Below are 15,285 nucleotides of genomic sequence, written 5' to 3'. Positions count from 1 at the left end.
ATCCTTTATCCCCTACAAGATTTTTCAAATTTCAATTTTCACTCTCCTCATCCATACTTCCTACCACTATTAAAGAAATAACTTGTTTAGATAAAATTCTGTTTGTTAATTCTAAATGTCTCAGCTAAGTCAATTTCATTATAATCCATGAAGGAGATTAAATTGTATCTCCTCTGATTCCTAGAAATCCACTCACTTCCTTTTTCTTGTAAAGGTCATCACTCTTAGTAAATACTATGATTTTTTTAGACTCTACAGTTCCAACAAAGATTTTGATCCACAGTTAATCATATTGTAACTTTCTTGGCACCTATTTTGCCAATTTAGACACATATATTATTAAGAACATATAAAATTTATCTTGTTAATTTACAGTTCCAGGTGACAGACTTAAAGTTAAGGGAATGAAATGGGTCAGTTCAGACTTGTACTTATACATTCAAAATGCCGGAAAGAATCATTTAAGCAAAATCTAGTGCTAAAAATTAAGAGAAAATACAAAGACCAGATCATTTGTTTGTCTTGCTTTTTCATTTATTTATGACTCATCCTTCCCCCAGCATTCCTTATGATTTTTTCACTTCTTCTTCTTACCAAAGCAATCTGTATAGAACAATATGCTGTGTATGCTCAGTAGAGAAAGATTTTTCTCTGGAATCTGACATCTTATTTTATTTGAATTTGTTAAAAAAAATAAAAATTAATGAAAAATATTTCAATCGCCAATTTGCCTCCCCAATCCTAACATGTCAACTCCTTACCATTTTTCTGTGTTTCCTTAGTTTTCTTGTGAGTTTCCTAGTCCAATTTGACATATTTCTCTTGCTGCTTCTTTGTAATCAATCTGGATTATAGATTTTGAGGAAGTAAATCATGAGTTTTTTTTCAAATGTTTTGTATTTATAGTAGACCTGAGTCAGGACTGACAGATAGCTTTTTGAAAGAACCAGACACTTCTTTACATTTCCAGAAATATGTTTAATGCAGCACCCTGAATTTAACTTTAAAATAGAATATATCTAGTGATTATTTTTTAATTCTTGTTTAAAAAGTATTTTTAAAAAGTACTTAGATGGACAGGTCTATAATTATGTGGACTTTACCATTCTGACCAGGGTATATTTTACATTTAGTTGTCTTTTTTATCATTGGCTTCATTTATGAGGTAATATATAGATTTTAGAGTTAGTTAGACTTAGGTTAGACTAACAGTTCTATTCACCAACTTGTGACCTTGGTTGAGTTAGCTTCCCAGGGCTGCTGTAATAAAATAACACAAACTGGGTAAGCTTAAAATACAAAAATTCATTCCCTTTCAGATATGGGGACTAAAAGTACACAATCAAAGTATCTGCAGGCCCATGTCCCCTCTGAAGGGTCTAAGAAAAAAAAATCTTCCCTGTCCTCTTCATAACTTCTGGTGGTTGCTGGTGATCTTAAGCATTCCTCACATTAACTCCAAAAGGCCACTGCTTAATGTCCCTGTGGATGTTAACATAGATTTTAAGATAAATAATGTAGCACTCAGAAATCCCTTTTATCTCAAAAAATAAAACTGCAGCACCCATGTAGAACATGAAAGAGGACATGGTTAAAGATCCATGTTAAAGGAAGGGAGCATTACATTTTAAAAGAATTTAAAGAATATTAAGAACTGTTTGTCTGTCTACTCTAGGGGAAAAAAAAAAAAGATGCCTCACTCACTTATACATCATCCAGGAATGATGATGCTCTGCTTCTTTTGTGTCCCATAGAGTGCCAGGTACCCTCACACTAAATATTTCCTCCTCAAGGATTTGCACCCACCTTCCAGCTCCCTCCTTTTCTACCAGTATTGTCCTGGAGAGATGACAGTGTCTCCTACATTGCAGGTCAGATTAAGAAGGTCTAGTCAGTCTCCCAGAGGTCCTCAACACAGTCTCCCCTATACAATCACGCTTTAGTTATCTGTACAGTAGATGATTCCTGAGATGAGTATCCCTTTGCCTTTCTCAAGCCTGGATTTCAACCCAGACCCTTGATACTATGAAGACGCCTAAGCTCTTCAGGCCTGAAGACACCTGCGCTTGCAGTTTTCTACTCTTTTGACTTCTTTTTTGCTTGATGCTGGTTCTGCTGAGGCCTTGGATCGCACTGCTACTGTACACTGTGAATCCTGCCACCTTTTCTGGAAAGCGTTCTTTTCCTTCTTTTCCTTTCAAAGACCTTTTACCTTTAATAATTCTGATCCAGAGGAAAGAGCATCTCTAAATCTCCTCCTTTAACTTTTCACTCTGAAATGGCATCTAAGGCAGACTCTTGTGAATCCATAATCTGGAATCTTGTGCTTCCGGAGCAGTCAGATGTTTCTCTTGGATTGTTGCATTACAGTGGAGCTGAGCAGTGACAGACAGATGGCTTTTTAGAATAATGAGATACTGAGTTGTATTTCAGAAAGAATGTTCAGAAAGAATGTTCAGATGTTCAGGGCAGTGTCCAGAATTTAAATTTAAGGCAAATTACAGAAACAGAGTTTTATTTAAAAAATTGAGGGGAAAAAAAACACAGCCTGGATAATGGGATCTCCAAATTTCAGTTTGAATTGGGTTTTTTGCATTGATGAAATTAGGTAATAACTAGATTTTCCTTTAAGTTGGTCATGTTGAAACAGAATCATAAAATGGCTAGGATGTTACTTATCCAATGTGAAAAGGAAGTTGGCATTGTATTTACATTTCATCCCTGTTCCAACAGGCAAAAGAACACACAAGGTGAGTGGTTTGAGCTTTATGTCTTATTTACTTATTCCTAATCCTTTGATTTTTAGGTTTTCTAGAAACTATAGAAGACGTTCTTCCAAGACTCCCAGAAGGTATCAGCATTTGGGCAATGAAAGACTCTGTTCCACAAGGCATAATTTCACTCAAAGAAAAACTGAGCACAGCATCTGACTGTCATGTGCCACGCAGCCACCATGCTATCTCAAACACCAAGACTCCTTATCTTTATATTTTTACTTCTGGAACAACAGGTATGATCCATTTGTTCGTGAAACTTAAAAAGAATGCAGTGTATTATATTTGAAAAGCAACCGGTTTGGACAAATCTTTGCCCTGTGTAGCTGTAACTGAGCAAAGGACTTGAGTACCCAAGGTATAGAAAGCCAAACTCTGATAGCAGGAGATTGCAGAAAAATAAGGATTTATTGCAGCCCACCAAGCCTCAGATCCACTTCAACTTGACCTTTGAGTTGGGGGTTTCTTAAAGGAGAAGAATAAAGAAGCTAGGGTTAGTCATCATCTTGTGACAGTTCTGTGACAATTTGGGGAGTCAGGATGACTCTGGTTTACAACTCTCTGGCAAGGTGGTCCATGGCTTGAGGGTCTATGAGCTCATCTTGCCCTGGAGAAACAATCTGTTAACAATAGCTGTGATGATCATTTTAGTGCTTTATCTATGTCATCAGCAACAGCATTTAGTCATCTGATGCTGGTTGATTACCTTTCAGTTCCCTGGGGATTGAGGTCAGAGGGGACAAGAAAGGGAACAAAGCTTTGGATAGAGAGTTCGTAAAAGAATTTGGTTTTAGTGGGGCTCAGTTTCATAGCTACCAAAAATCTGAGAAAGCGTGTATCCAAGAAAACCTGGGTTTTTTTAGATCTTTGAACTCTCAAACTTGGATGGAAAATGTAATAGCTTTACCTTTAGCTTGGCAAGTCACCATGTTCACTTGGCCATTGTTGCAAGTGGAAAGATTTTCAAGTTTGGTAGTACAAATGGCACTGGAATATCTGAAGACTTGATCCAGCCCAGTTACTCAGAGTGTGAAATTTGGACTGCTTCTTTGGCAGGATCTTTGCTAGCCTCCCTTAGATGCCCGATATATAAATGAAAAGATGTTTAAATGTTTGTAATCATCCTTCTGAATTAAAAAATCCATTAGTCTACTTTAAAACAGGTTTCTCTATTCTTGTATAAAATGTTAATTCCTAAACACAATCCAAGTATAGAGCTACCATTGAAAAACCTGTAGTAAGCTCTCCTGGTTTTCCTTGGGTTGACTGGAACATGTGAGAAACAGGAAATCTTGAGATCTTTGCACGTTTGGGGGAGGTTACAAATAAGAATCAAGAAACTAACTTTCCTTTTATCAGGTAAACAACACACACACTCTTTGCGACACAAAGAATAATGAAACTACCTGGGAATTCAAAAGAAATGTTAAACTTAATTGATTCTGAGAAAAATTGAATGGTATTAATGGTAGTTTGAATAAACTTTTGTAATTAATTTGAAGATGACCAGGAGTTTGAACTGAGATGTGTTAAAAGCAGGGTACAGTCCATGGGGTTGCAGAGTCGGGCTTGACTGAGCGACTTTCACTTCACTTCAAAAGTTTTGGTACTTATTTCTTTTTTTTTTTTTTTTGAGATTTACGTTTTATCTTTTATTTATTTTTTTAATTTAAATTTACTTATTTTAATTGGAGGCTAATTACTTTACAATATTGTATTGCTTTTGCCATACATCAACATGAATCCGCCATGGGTGTACACGTGTTCCCCATCCTGAACCCCCTCTCCCACCTCCTTCCCCATACTGTCCCTCTGGGTCATCCCAGTGCACCAGCTCCAAGCATCCTGTATCCTGCATCGAACCTAAACTGGCAATTGGTTTCATATATGATATTATACATGTTTCAATGCCATTCTCCCAAATCATCCCACCCTCTCCCTCTCCCACAGAGTCCAAAAGACTGTTCTATACATCAGTGTCTCTTTTGCTGTCTTGCATACAGGGTTATCATTACCATCTTTCTAAATTCCATATATATGCGTTAGTATACTGTATTGGTGTTTTTCTTTCTGGCTTACTTCACTCTGTATAATAGGCTCCAGTTTCATCCACCTCATTAGAACTGATTCAAATATATTCTTTTTAATGGCTGAGTAATACTCCATCATGTATATGTACCACAGCTTTCTTATCCATTCATCTGCTGATGGACATCTAGGTTGCTTCCATGTCCTGGCTATTATAAACAGTGCTGCGATGAACACTGGGGTACACGTGTCTCTTTCCCTTCTGGTTTCCTTGGTGTGTATGCCCAGCAGTGGGATTGCTGGGTCATAAGGCTGTTCTATTTCCAGTTTTTTAAGGAATCTCCACACTGTTCTCCATAGTGGCTGTACTAGTTTGCATTCCCACCAACAGTGTAAGCGTACTTATTTCTTATGCACAGGTAGTATGGTAAGCAAAACTACTATTGCATAGTCAAGTTTTCTTACTTTGTTCTTTCCTTTTTTCTATTTGGAGGCTAACAATAATCTCTCTTATCCTGGAGATACGTGGTACTTTTCTGTTGTTGTTGTTCAGTTCAGTTCAGTTCAGTCGCTCAGTCGTGTCCGACTCTTTGCGACCCCATGAACCACAGCACACCAGGCCTCCCTGTCCATCACCAACTCCCAGAGTCCACCCAAACCCATGTCCATCGAGTCAGTGATGCCATCCAACCATCTCATCCTCTGTCATCCCCTTCTCCTCCTGCCCTCTGTCTTTCCCAGCATCAGCTCTTCACATCAGGTGGCCAAAGTATTGAAGTTTCAGCTTTAACATCAGTCTTTCCAATGAACACCCAGGACTAATCTCCTTTAGGATGGACTGGTTGGATCTCCTTGCAGTCCAAGGGACTCTCAAGAGTCTTCTCCAACACTACAGTTCAAAAGAATCAATTCTTTGGTGCTCAACCTTCTTTATAGTCCAACTCTCACATCCATACATGACCACAGGAAAAACCATAGCCTTGACTAGATGGACCTTTGTTTGCAAAGTAATATCTCTCCTTTTGAATATGCTGTCTAGGTTGGTCATAACTTTCCTTCCAAGGAGTAAGCATCTTTTAATTTCATGGTTGCAATCACCATCTGCAGTGATTTTGAAGCCCAGAAAAATAAAGTCAGCCACTGTTTCCACTGTTTCCCCATCTATTTCCCATGAAGTGATGGGACCAGATGCCATGATCTTAGTTTTCTGAATGTTGAGCTTTAAGCCAGCTTTTTCACTCTTCTCTTTCACTTTCATCAAGAAGCTTTTTAGTTCCTCTTCACTTTCTGCCATAAGGGTGGTGTCATCTGCATATCTGAGGTTATTGATATGTCTTCTGGCAATCTTGATTCCAGCTTGTGCTTCCTCCAGCCCAGCGTTTCTCATGATGTACCCTGCGTATAAGTTAAATAAGCAGGGTGACAATATAGCCTTGATGTACTCCTTTTCCTATTTGGAACCAGTCTGTTGTTCCATGGCCAGTTCTAACTGTTGCTTCCTGACCTGGCTACAGGTTTCTCAAGAGGCAAGTCAGGTGGTCTGGTATTCCTATCTCTTAAAGAATTTTCCACAGTTTATTGTGATCCACACAGTTAAAGGCTTTGGCACAGTCAGTAAAGCAGAAATAGATGTTTTTCTGGAACTCTCTTGCTTTTTTGATGGTCCAGCGGATGCTGGCAATTTGATCTCTGGTTCCTCTGCCTTTTCTGAAACCAGCTTGAACATCAGGAAGTTCATGGTTCAGGTTGTTGTTGTTACTCTGTTTAAAACAGCTCTTATAAATGAACTGGGAAATGCTAATATGTATCAAGTTGTCAGCATAAAGATGACGTGACTTAACTTTGAAAGAGACAATAAAATTTTGGAAATTATCTTTGAAAACTTCCAACAGAAGGTACTTGACAATTTGTCTTTATGCTCTTTTCTTATAAAAAGTGACTCTGGTCTTCAAAACAGTCTTTACCACTCTCCTCTCCCTGCAACCCTCCTCACCCCAAAGAGAATAGTGGGGAGCAGACTATTAACAGCTCCTGTCTTGAAGATTAAAACCAGTGTTTGATACATTTGCACAGCAGGCTGAAAGCAAAAGCACTATTAATTTTATTTGATATTTTTTCATATTAAAGTTATACAGTACAAAGATGAAAATGCTAATAGTTTTAGAAATATTAGAGAGAAGTACCCTGCTAACCTATTCTCAAACCAATTGCATTCGGTATTTTTCTTGTTATTGTCATTCAGTCACTAAGTCGTGTCCAACTCTGCAACCCCATGGACTGCAGCATGCCAGACTTCCCTGTCCTTTACCATCTTCTGCAGTTTGCTCAAACTCATGTCCATTGAGTCAGTAATGCCATCCAACCATCCCATTCTCTGTCACCCCTTCTCATCCTGCCTTCAGTCTTTCCCAGTATCAGAGTCTTTTCCAGTGAGTCGGTTCTTTGCATCAGATAACCAAAGTATTGGAGCTTCAGCTTCAGCATCAGTCCTTGCATTGAATGTTTGGGGTTGATTTCCTTTAGGATTGACTGATGTAATCTCCTTGCTGTCCAAGGGACTCTCAAGAGTCTTCACCAGCACAGATCTTTCTGTAATCATCTCCATATATCTAAATAGCTTGAGAATTTTATTGGGTACTTCATAGGTGCACCCCCCAAAAATAGGTACTGCTTGTCCACAATGGAAGATGAAAATTTTATCTTCTTTCTTTACCACTCTCTCCCTCCAACTCAGATTTTTTCCTCTGATACACATACTTTCTCTCTCTGACATCACTCTATATATTGTTTCATCATAAATATTGGTTTGATTAGTTATCCATATCATAACTTAGTATTGATAGTTTGATAGTTATCAGTATCATGACTATTTCTAGCTGCCTTCTATAGTATAATAAAATTATATTTGTTTCCTTTCATGTAAAACTCTCCCCAATCTGGAATTGATCATTTGTTTTTTCATTTGCTTGCTTAGTTTTCTCTACATCTATGACCAGTTTGTACCCATCCTTCTATCAAAAAGTAACTCACCTTTAGACATTGAAAAGCTTGTCTGTATTTTGTCAAGCCTATGTTCTTTCTGTTGTTTTTGTTCTATTTTGTTTTGATTGGGGTATAGTTGCTTTAGTTCCTCTTTAGTTCTTTAGTGAAGAGGAACTAAAGAGCCTATTGATGAGGGTGAAGGAGGAGAGTGAAAAAGCCAGATTAAAACTAAATATTAAAAAACTAAGATCTTGGCATCTGATCCCTTTCAGTTCAGTTCAGTTCAGTTGCTCAGTCATGTCCAGCTCTTTGCGACCCCATGAATCGCAGCGCGCCAGGCCTCCCTGTCCATCACCAACTCCTGGAGTTCACCCAAACTCATGTCCATCGAGTCAGTGATGCCATCCAGCCCTCTCATCCTCTGTCGTCCCCTTCTCCTGCCTCCAATCCCTCCCAGCTTCAGGGTCTTTTCCAATGAGTCAACTTTTCGCATGAGGTGGCCAAAGTTTTGGAGTTTCACCCTCAACATCAGTCCTTCCAATGAACACCCAGGACTGATCTCCTTTAGGATGGACTGGTTGGATCTCCTTGAAGTCTAAGGGACTCTCACGAGTCTTCTCCAACACCACAGTTCAAAAGCATCAATTCTTCGGCGCTCAGCTTTCTTCACAGTCCAACTCTCACATCCATACATGACCACCGGAAAAACCATAGCCTTGACTAGGTGGACCTTTGTTGGCAAAGTAATATCTCTGCTTTTGAATATGCTGTCTAGGTTGGTCATAACTTTCCTTCCAAGGAGTAAGCGTCTTCAGTCCCTTTACTTCATGGCAAACGGAAGGGGAAAGGTGGAGGTAGTGACAGATTTCCCCTTCTTGGGCTCTAAAATCACTGAGGATGGTGACTGCAGCCATGAAATTAAAAGAAACTTGCTCCTTGGCAGGAAAGCTGTGACAAATCTAGACAATGTGTTGAAGCAGACATTACTCTGTGGACAAAGGTTCATGTAGTCAAGGCTGTGGTCTTCCCATTGGTCATGTATGGTTGTGAGAGCTGGACCATAAAGGAGGCAGAATGCCAGAGAATTGATGCCTTATGTGGTGCTGGAGAAGACTCCTGAGAGTTCCTTGGACAGCAAGAAGATCAAACCCGTCGATTTTAAAGGAAATCAACCCTGAATATTCATTGGAAGGACGGATGCTGAAGCTGAAGCTCCAGTATGTTGGTCTTCTGATGCAAACAGCCAACTCATTGGAAAAATGCCTGATGCTGGGAAAGACTGAGGGCAGAAGGAGAAGAAGGATCAGAGGATGACTGGATGGCATCACCCATGCAATGTACATGAACTTGGGCAAACTTTGGGAGATGGTGAAGGACAGGGAGGCCTGGCATGCTGCAGTCCATGGGGCTGCAAAGAGTCCGACACAACTGAGCAACTGAACAACAATGACAACATAGTTGCTTTACATTGTAGTGTTAGTGTCTGTTACACAGTGAAGTGAAGCAGCTAGATGTGTATACATATTCCCTCATTTTTGGATTTCCTTCCCATTTAGGTCACCACAGAGCATTGAGTAGAGTTCCCTGGGCTATACAGCAGGTTCTCATTAGTTTTCTGTTTCATATGTATTAGTGTATATACGTCAATTCTTGATCACATCTTTCGCAAAGCTTTCCTCCCTACGATTTCAATCTTGACATGTCCTGGGTTCATTTCTCACCATCACCCTGAGAATTCCCTTCAGACCTTCTTTCCAATCCCCTGATTCTTGGATTCTAAATTTATTTCCTTTGTTTACTTTTCATTTTATCACTGCACTTATTTTAGCAGCTGCTTGTTAGTAGGTAAGTTGAAGTTCTCACATGCTTGAATGTTTTTTTTTCTAGTTAAGAAATGATATTGGTGCAGGGGTTTGAAGGCATTGCTTTTTTTACCTTCTGTCTTCCAGTATATATATTGAGAAGTCTTTTTCTTCTGCTTTCATATCCTTTACATCAACCTGGTGTTGTTTTTCTTTCTTTTGGCAGGGGTGGGGGTGGTGGGTGGCAAAGGGGAGGAATTTTTAGAATTTCATGAGCCTTCAGTATTCTATGATTTCAAGATTATTTGTACTGGGACTAGTCTTATTTATCCATTTTGCTGGTAAATTTGTCAGCCTGTTAAATCTAGAAACTCATGTCTTGCAATTCTAGGTACTCAAAAATTTTTTTAAAGATGTCTGCATATTCTTTTCTTTATTTCTATGTTTTTCTGCCCATTCTCTCCTTCTATTATTTTGTTTTTTTTTTGTTCATTCTTTTATCTTTGGATCTCTAACTTTTTAAAGCTTGGCCTCCCTGAACTGTTATTAATTTTCTCATCTTTTCTATCCTATTTTCCTTCTCTTACCTAAGGGTTTACTTTTTGAGAGATTTATATTTTAGCTCTATGTTCTCTGAATATTTCTCATTTTGTAGCATGTTATTTTTGTATTCTTGATACTTCATTGTCTCATACCTCTCAGAATATTAATATTTTTTTAAAAAATTTCTCCTCTCTACCTTGTCTCTATTTTCTCTAATGACCTTTTACCTTTTATTTTACAGTGACCTCTGTTCTTTAGAGGATTTCCTCAAATATCTGTTGACCTTTGGCTGCTCATGTTTAAAGTTTAGCCGTCAAAACACACATACCAAAACAAACCAAATCCTAACTGGAAGCTCTGTGTGACTGAGTGGGATTGTGAGCTGGTTAGTTTCAGTGTCCAGGACGTTTTCTTGGCAGATTCATGACTATCAGTTTTACTTCTAGGTGCTTTATATTCCTCAGACCAGAACCTTGAAGGGAAAACTAGTAAACTATAAAAAAGGACCTGGAGGAGGATGCCCACTTTCTCTTATTCCCGTGATATGTTCAGTCTCTCTCCTTCCTGATGTTTCCAGAGGCTCATCTTTTTCCAGAGAATACATATCAGATCTTTACCAGTGTGGGGGAAGCAATCTGGTGCGGTAATTTCATTTTATTTTTTACATTTTAAAATGTAAAAAGCATTTATTGACATTCTTTCAAATTTGGATTGTGAATGATCCTATACAGGAAAAGTTACACAAATATCATCTCTCTTTAGCTTAAAGTTCTGAGCAACTTGGGGTCTTATAGAGAGCAAAGCAACATACAGAATTGGGCATTCAGTAGATGTCATGCTTTATAAATACAAAACTGTCAAAAAATGTAGCAAAATCACATTTGCTACAGACTAGGATCCTTGGACTCTTTAATCAATAGAAAACAGAAAGGGATCAGATGAGGAATTCAGGCAAGGCTTGATTGGGACTCATGCTGCCGCAGCACAGAGAAGTAAAAACAAGTAACAAGCGCTCCTGCTGGCTCCCTAACTAGGGAGGGCAGGCTGGTTCCTAAAATGGGGTGCGGGTAGGGGTGGATTTGTTGGGCGGGGCTGCAGGGGTAGCTTAAGTGGTCTGCCCACCCCCTTGGAGGTGCTGTTTACAGGCATCATGGACAGTAACCTCCTTTTGCTCCTGGCACCTCAGAAATGGCAGTTGATTTGTGCCCCTTTTGCATGTTTTTCATAATTGCCTCAACTGTACATGCAGCGGTTTTTAGTCCCTTATAGTTTCTTCTATTCTGTCACTTGAGGTGCAGGCAGCCCAAGGAAAGGATCACAGGCCCCAGATCCTAGCCTGTCTCATGTTGAGCCTCATTAAAGATTGAATTGATGTTTTTTATTTAAAAGCATCTCTCTCTCTCTCTTCCTTGATCTCTCTCTCTCTAAACTGATGTTTTGCAGCTCAAAACCCAGAGCTGGATTAAGTGATAGTAGTTGTAATGATCATGAGAATTTATATTAGTATTGCCTATTATCATAAAAATCAAGCAGATTTTCTCAAACAAAAAATCTTATAATGTTGATAATGAAGTAAGTGTTGATGCAAGTTAGGGAGTGATGTAAAGAAGTGAGACTTAGAAAAGTTAAAAATGATGGGAGCAGAGTCTGCTCACTGGCCCTTTCAAGCAGGTTGTATGGGAGCCCTTTGGATGACATCAAACCTTTCCTAATCATTTTGCTACTGTGAAGCTCACCAAAATATTATATTCATCAACCTAGGGACAAACTTAGAATGTCTCTGAGTAAGGAAAAACTGAGGTCAATTTTTATACCATTCGTGTCTTTGACCTGGGAGATTCTGTAAGATCTTGATGAGCAAGAGAGCCTTCCCTTATTTGTGACTGGTGGAATTGCTTCTTAAACAGAACTCCCATTTAGCTCCCTCTTTATAGTTCCATATTGATACTCCACTCTGGGAGGTACCTAGTCCCCAAGTTTCTGAGCCTTGCTGGGACTTTGTGGGAGCAAATCAACTTTCTTCAAGGCTTGTCTTCTTGGGTCTGATGTGTCAGTTGTCCACCTGCCTTTCTAAAATCGTGTTGCTGTCACCTCCAATTCCATTCTTTTTTGCTTTAAGGGCCTATGTATGTGTTCAGTCTGCCAGTATCTACTTCCGAGGTGGCTCGTTGAGTTTCATTAGGTGCCTCAAGATCTCCAGGAAAGGCTTTTTAACCCTGGACAGCAGCCTTGTGGTCAGCCACTCCTGCAAGCAGTGGAAGGAGGAAAAAGATGGACCTGCCTTCCAGGCTGCACTGGGACTGGTTGCAATCACCATTAAGTTTATTTCCTTTTGTCTTGCCTGCTTAATCTTAGGGGTTCTTTCCCTTTTCCAAAATCATCCCCAGATTCCCAGATTTTTTCATCCCTACTCATAAATTGGTTTTCTCTTACTAGCATATCTTCTTCCTTCTTTCTGCTAATCACCAATTCACTGGACAGAGCCTCACTCCCACCTTTATGCCTGGACCACATCACAGTGGTCTCCCCACATCTGTGGGCGTGTGGAGTTTTAATGCTTGGGATCCACAGAAGGTTAGAAAAGCAGAGGATTTCAGAGACCATCTAAGGAAGCATTTTTCCAAGCTTGTGCCACACATATCCCTTCATGTCTACAAAGAAAAAAAATTAAACTTGAAGAGGTGCTTTATGACCACAGGGGTTTGAGAAACACCATTGAAAAAAACAGTAACATTTTTGTACAGTTAGGCCCCTCAAAGGCTTTAGTATGGTAATGAACCAACTCTTCCAAGAGAGACTCTTAAGTTGCAGTTTTAACAAGCTTCATTTATTCTGTTGGCTCTTTCTTTAAAACTTTAAGCTTCATGAACCTTTGATCATTTTCACTGTTGGATAAGCTCCTATCTGTTGTCTCCTTTATCAAAAAGTCTGAGTACCTTAAATAATTTTTAATAACTTTTATAATAAGTTAATGAGATCATTATTCACTTAAAACTAACCAAAAAAGGAACCAAAACATGAGTAATTTGTTTGTTACTAAAGCGCATTACAGGAGTGACATAAGCACACAGGTGAAAAATAACTAGATAAAGCATCCTTCATTTTTTGACACACCTCCACCTGAAAAATTATTTTTAAAGCTGGGCTGCCATGAGATCAGGAACAATATGGAAAGTACAGAATATGGTAACTGAAGATCAGCAGGTAGGAACTTCTCAGAGGCAGAAAATGCATAAATATTAGATTTTCTGGACGAAGATGAGAAAAGCAATTACAGTATGAAGAATCAAGGATGCTAGTCTCACTCAAAATCTTTATAATGGCTTTGACAAGAAATTTTGGAGGGATTCTCTATCCATGTGGAGGACAAGGAACTCTTTCAGGTTGTGAGATGCCTAGCTATCATAAAGAGCCGCAGAAATTTCTTTTGAAAAAACTTAATAAAGGAATTTTAGTTAGGATTGTAGGCAAGGCCATGCCAATTTTGTGTCTGAGACCAGTCTCTTCCAGTTGATGACACTGAAGCACAAAGGCTGTCAGAAAATGTCAAAGCAGGTGCAGCAACAAGGCAGACATGAAGCTCACTCTGGAAGAGTGTCCGGAGGTCACTGTAGACTGGGGTTTGCAGTCACATGTGCTGCTTTCACTAAAAATCCCGTGGCAACCTTAGTTTTATTCAGTACATAGGTCAAACCAGAGAAAAAACTGTGTAATTGGGGCATTTTTATAGCAAATATGGCTCTTTGAAGCTTCCTAGATAAAAGAAATGGAAAAAAGCAAAGTGGCTGTCTGGGGAGGCCTTACAAATAGCTGTGAAAGGAAGAGAAGCAAAAAGCAGAGGAGAAAAGGAAAGATATAAGCATTTGAATGCAGAGTTCCAAAGAATAGCAAGAAGAGATAAGAAAGCCTTCCTCAGTGATCAATGCAAAGAAATAGAGGAAAACAACAAAATGGGAAAGACTAGAAATCTCTTCAAGAAAATTAGAAATACCAAAGGAACATTTCGTGCAAAGATGGGCACAATAAAGGACAGAAATGGTATGGATCTAACAGAAGCAGAAGATATTAAGAAGAGGTGGCAAGAATACACAGAAGAACTGTACAAAAAAGATCTTCGTGACCCAGATAATCACGATGGTGTGATCACTCACCTAGAGCCAGACATCCTGGAATGTGAAGTCAAGTGGGCCTTAGAAAGCATCACTATGAACAAAGCTAGAGGAGGTGATGGAATTCCAGTTGAGCCATTTGAAATCCTGAAAGATGATGCTGTGAAAGTGCTGCACTCAATATGCCAGCAAATTTGGAAAACTCAGCAGTGGCCACAGGACTGGAAAAGATCAGTTTTCATTCCAATCCCAAAGAAAGGCAATGCCAAAGAATGTTCAAACTACCACACAATTGCACTCATCTCACACGTTAATAAAGTAATGCTCAAAAATCTCCAAGCCAGGATTCAGCAATATGTGAACCGTGAACTTCCAGATGTTCAAGCTGGTTTTAGAAAGGCAGAGGAACCAGAGATCAAATTGCCAACATCTGCTGGATCATGGAAAAAGCAAGAGAGTTCCAGAAAAACATATATTTCTGCTTTATTGACTATGCCAAAGCCTTTGACTGTGTGGATCGCAATAAACTGTGGAAAATTCTGAAAGATGCGAATAGCAGACCACCTGACCTGCCTCTTGAGAAACCTATATGCAGGTCAAGAAGCAACAGTTAGAACTGGCCATGGAACAACAGACTGGTTCTAAATAGGAAAAGGAGTACATCAAGGCTGTATATTGTCACCCTGCTTATTTAACTTATATGCAGAGTACATCATGAGAAACGCTGGGCTGGAAGAAGCACAAGCTGGAATTAAGATTGCCGGGAGAAATATTAATAACCTCAGATATGCAGATGACACCACCCTTATGGCAGAAAGTGAAGAGGAACTAAAAAGCCTCTTGATGAAAGAGGAGAGTGAAAAAGTTGGCGTATTTCTCAACATTCACAAAACGAAGATCATGGCATCCGGTCCCACCACTTCATGGGAAATAGATGGGGAAACAGTAGAAACAGTGGAAACAGTGTCAGACTTTATTGTTCTGGGCTCCAAAATCACTACAGTTGGTGACTGCAGCCATGAAATTAAAAGACACTTACTCCTTTGA

At 39.2% G+C, this 15,285-nt stretch overlaps 1 protein-coding gene across 2 annotated transcripts in view; it reads left to right on the top strand.

Moving 5' to 3' along the window:
* SLC27A6 (solute carrier family 27 member 6) overlaps positions 1 to 15,285 on the top strand; it is an 80,559-nt gene that overhangs the window by 13,501 nt on the left and 51,773 nt on the right. For both annotated transcript variants that reach the window (XM_019964593.2, XM_019964592.2), the window contains exon 2: positions 2,807 to 3,010. In XM_019964593.2, the coding sequence (XP_019820152.1) occupies positions 2,807 to 3,010 (204 nt within the window). The remainder of the gene's footprint in view (positions 1 to 2,806; positions 3,011 to 15,285) is intronic.

Source organism: Bos indicus, chromosome 7 (assembly GCF_029378745.1).
Source record: "Bos indicus isolate NIAB-ARS_2022 breed Sahiwal x Tharparkar chromosome 7, NIAB-ARS_B.indTharparkar_mat_pri_1.0, whole genome shotgun sequence".
NCBI classification, from domain to species: Eukaryota; Metazoa; Chordata; class Mammalia; order Artiodactyla; family Bovidae; genus Bos; species Bos indicus.
The sequence above is the reverse complement of the archived record's forward strand: the minus strand, read 5'-3'. Positions and strand labels throughout refer to the sequence as shown.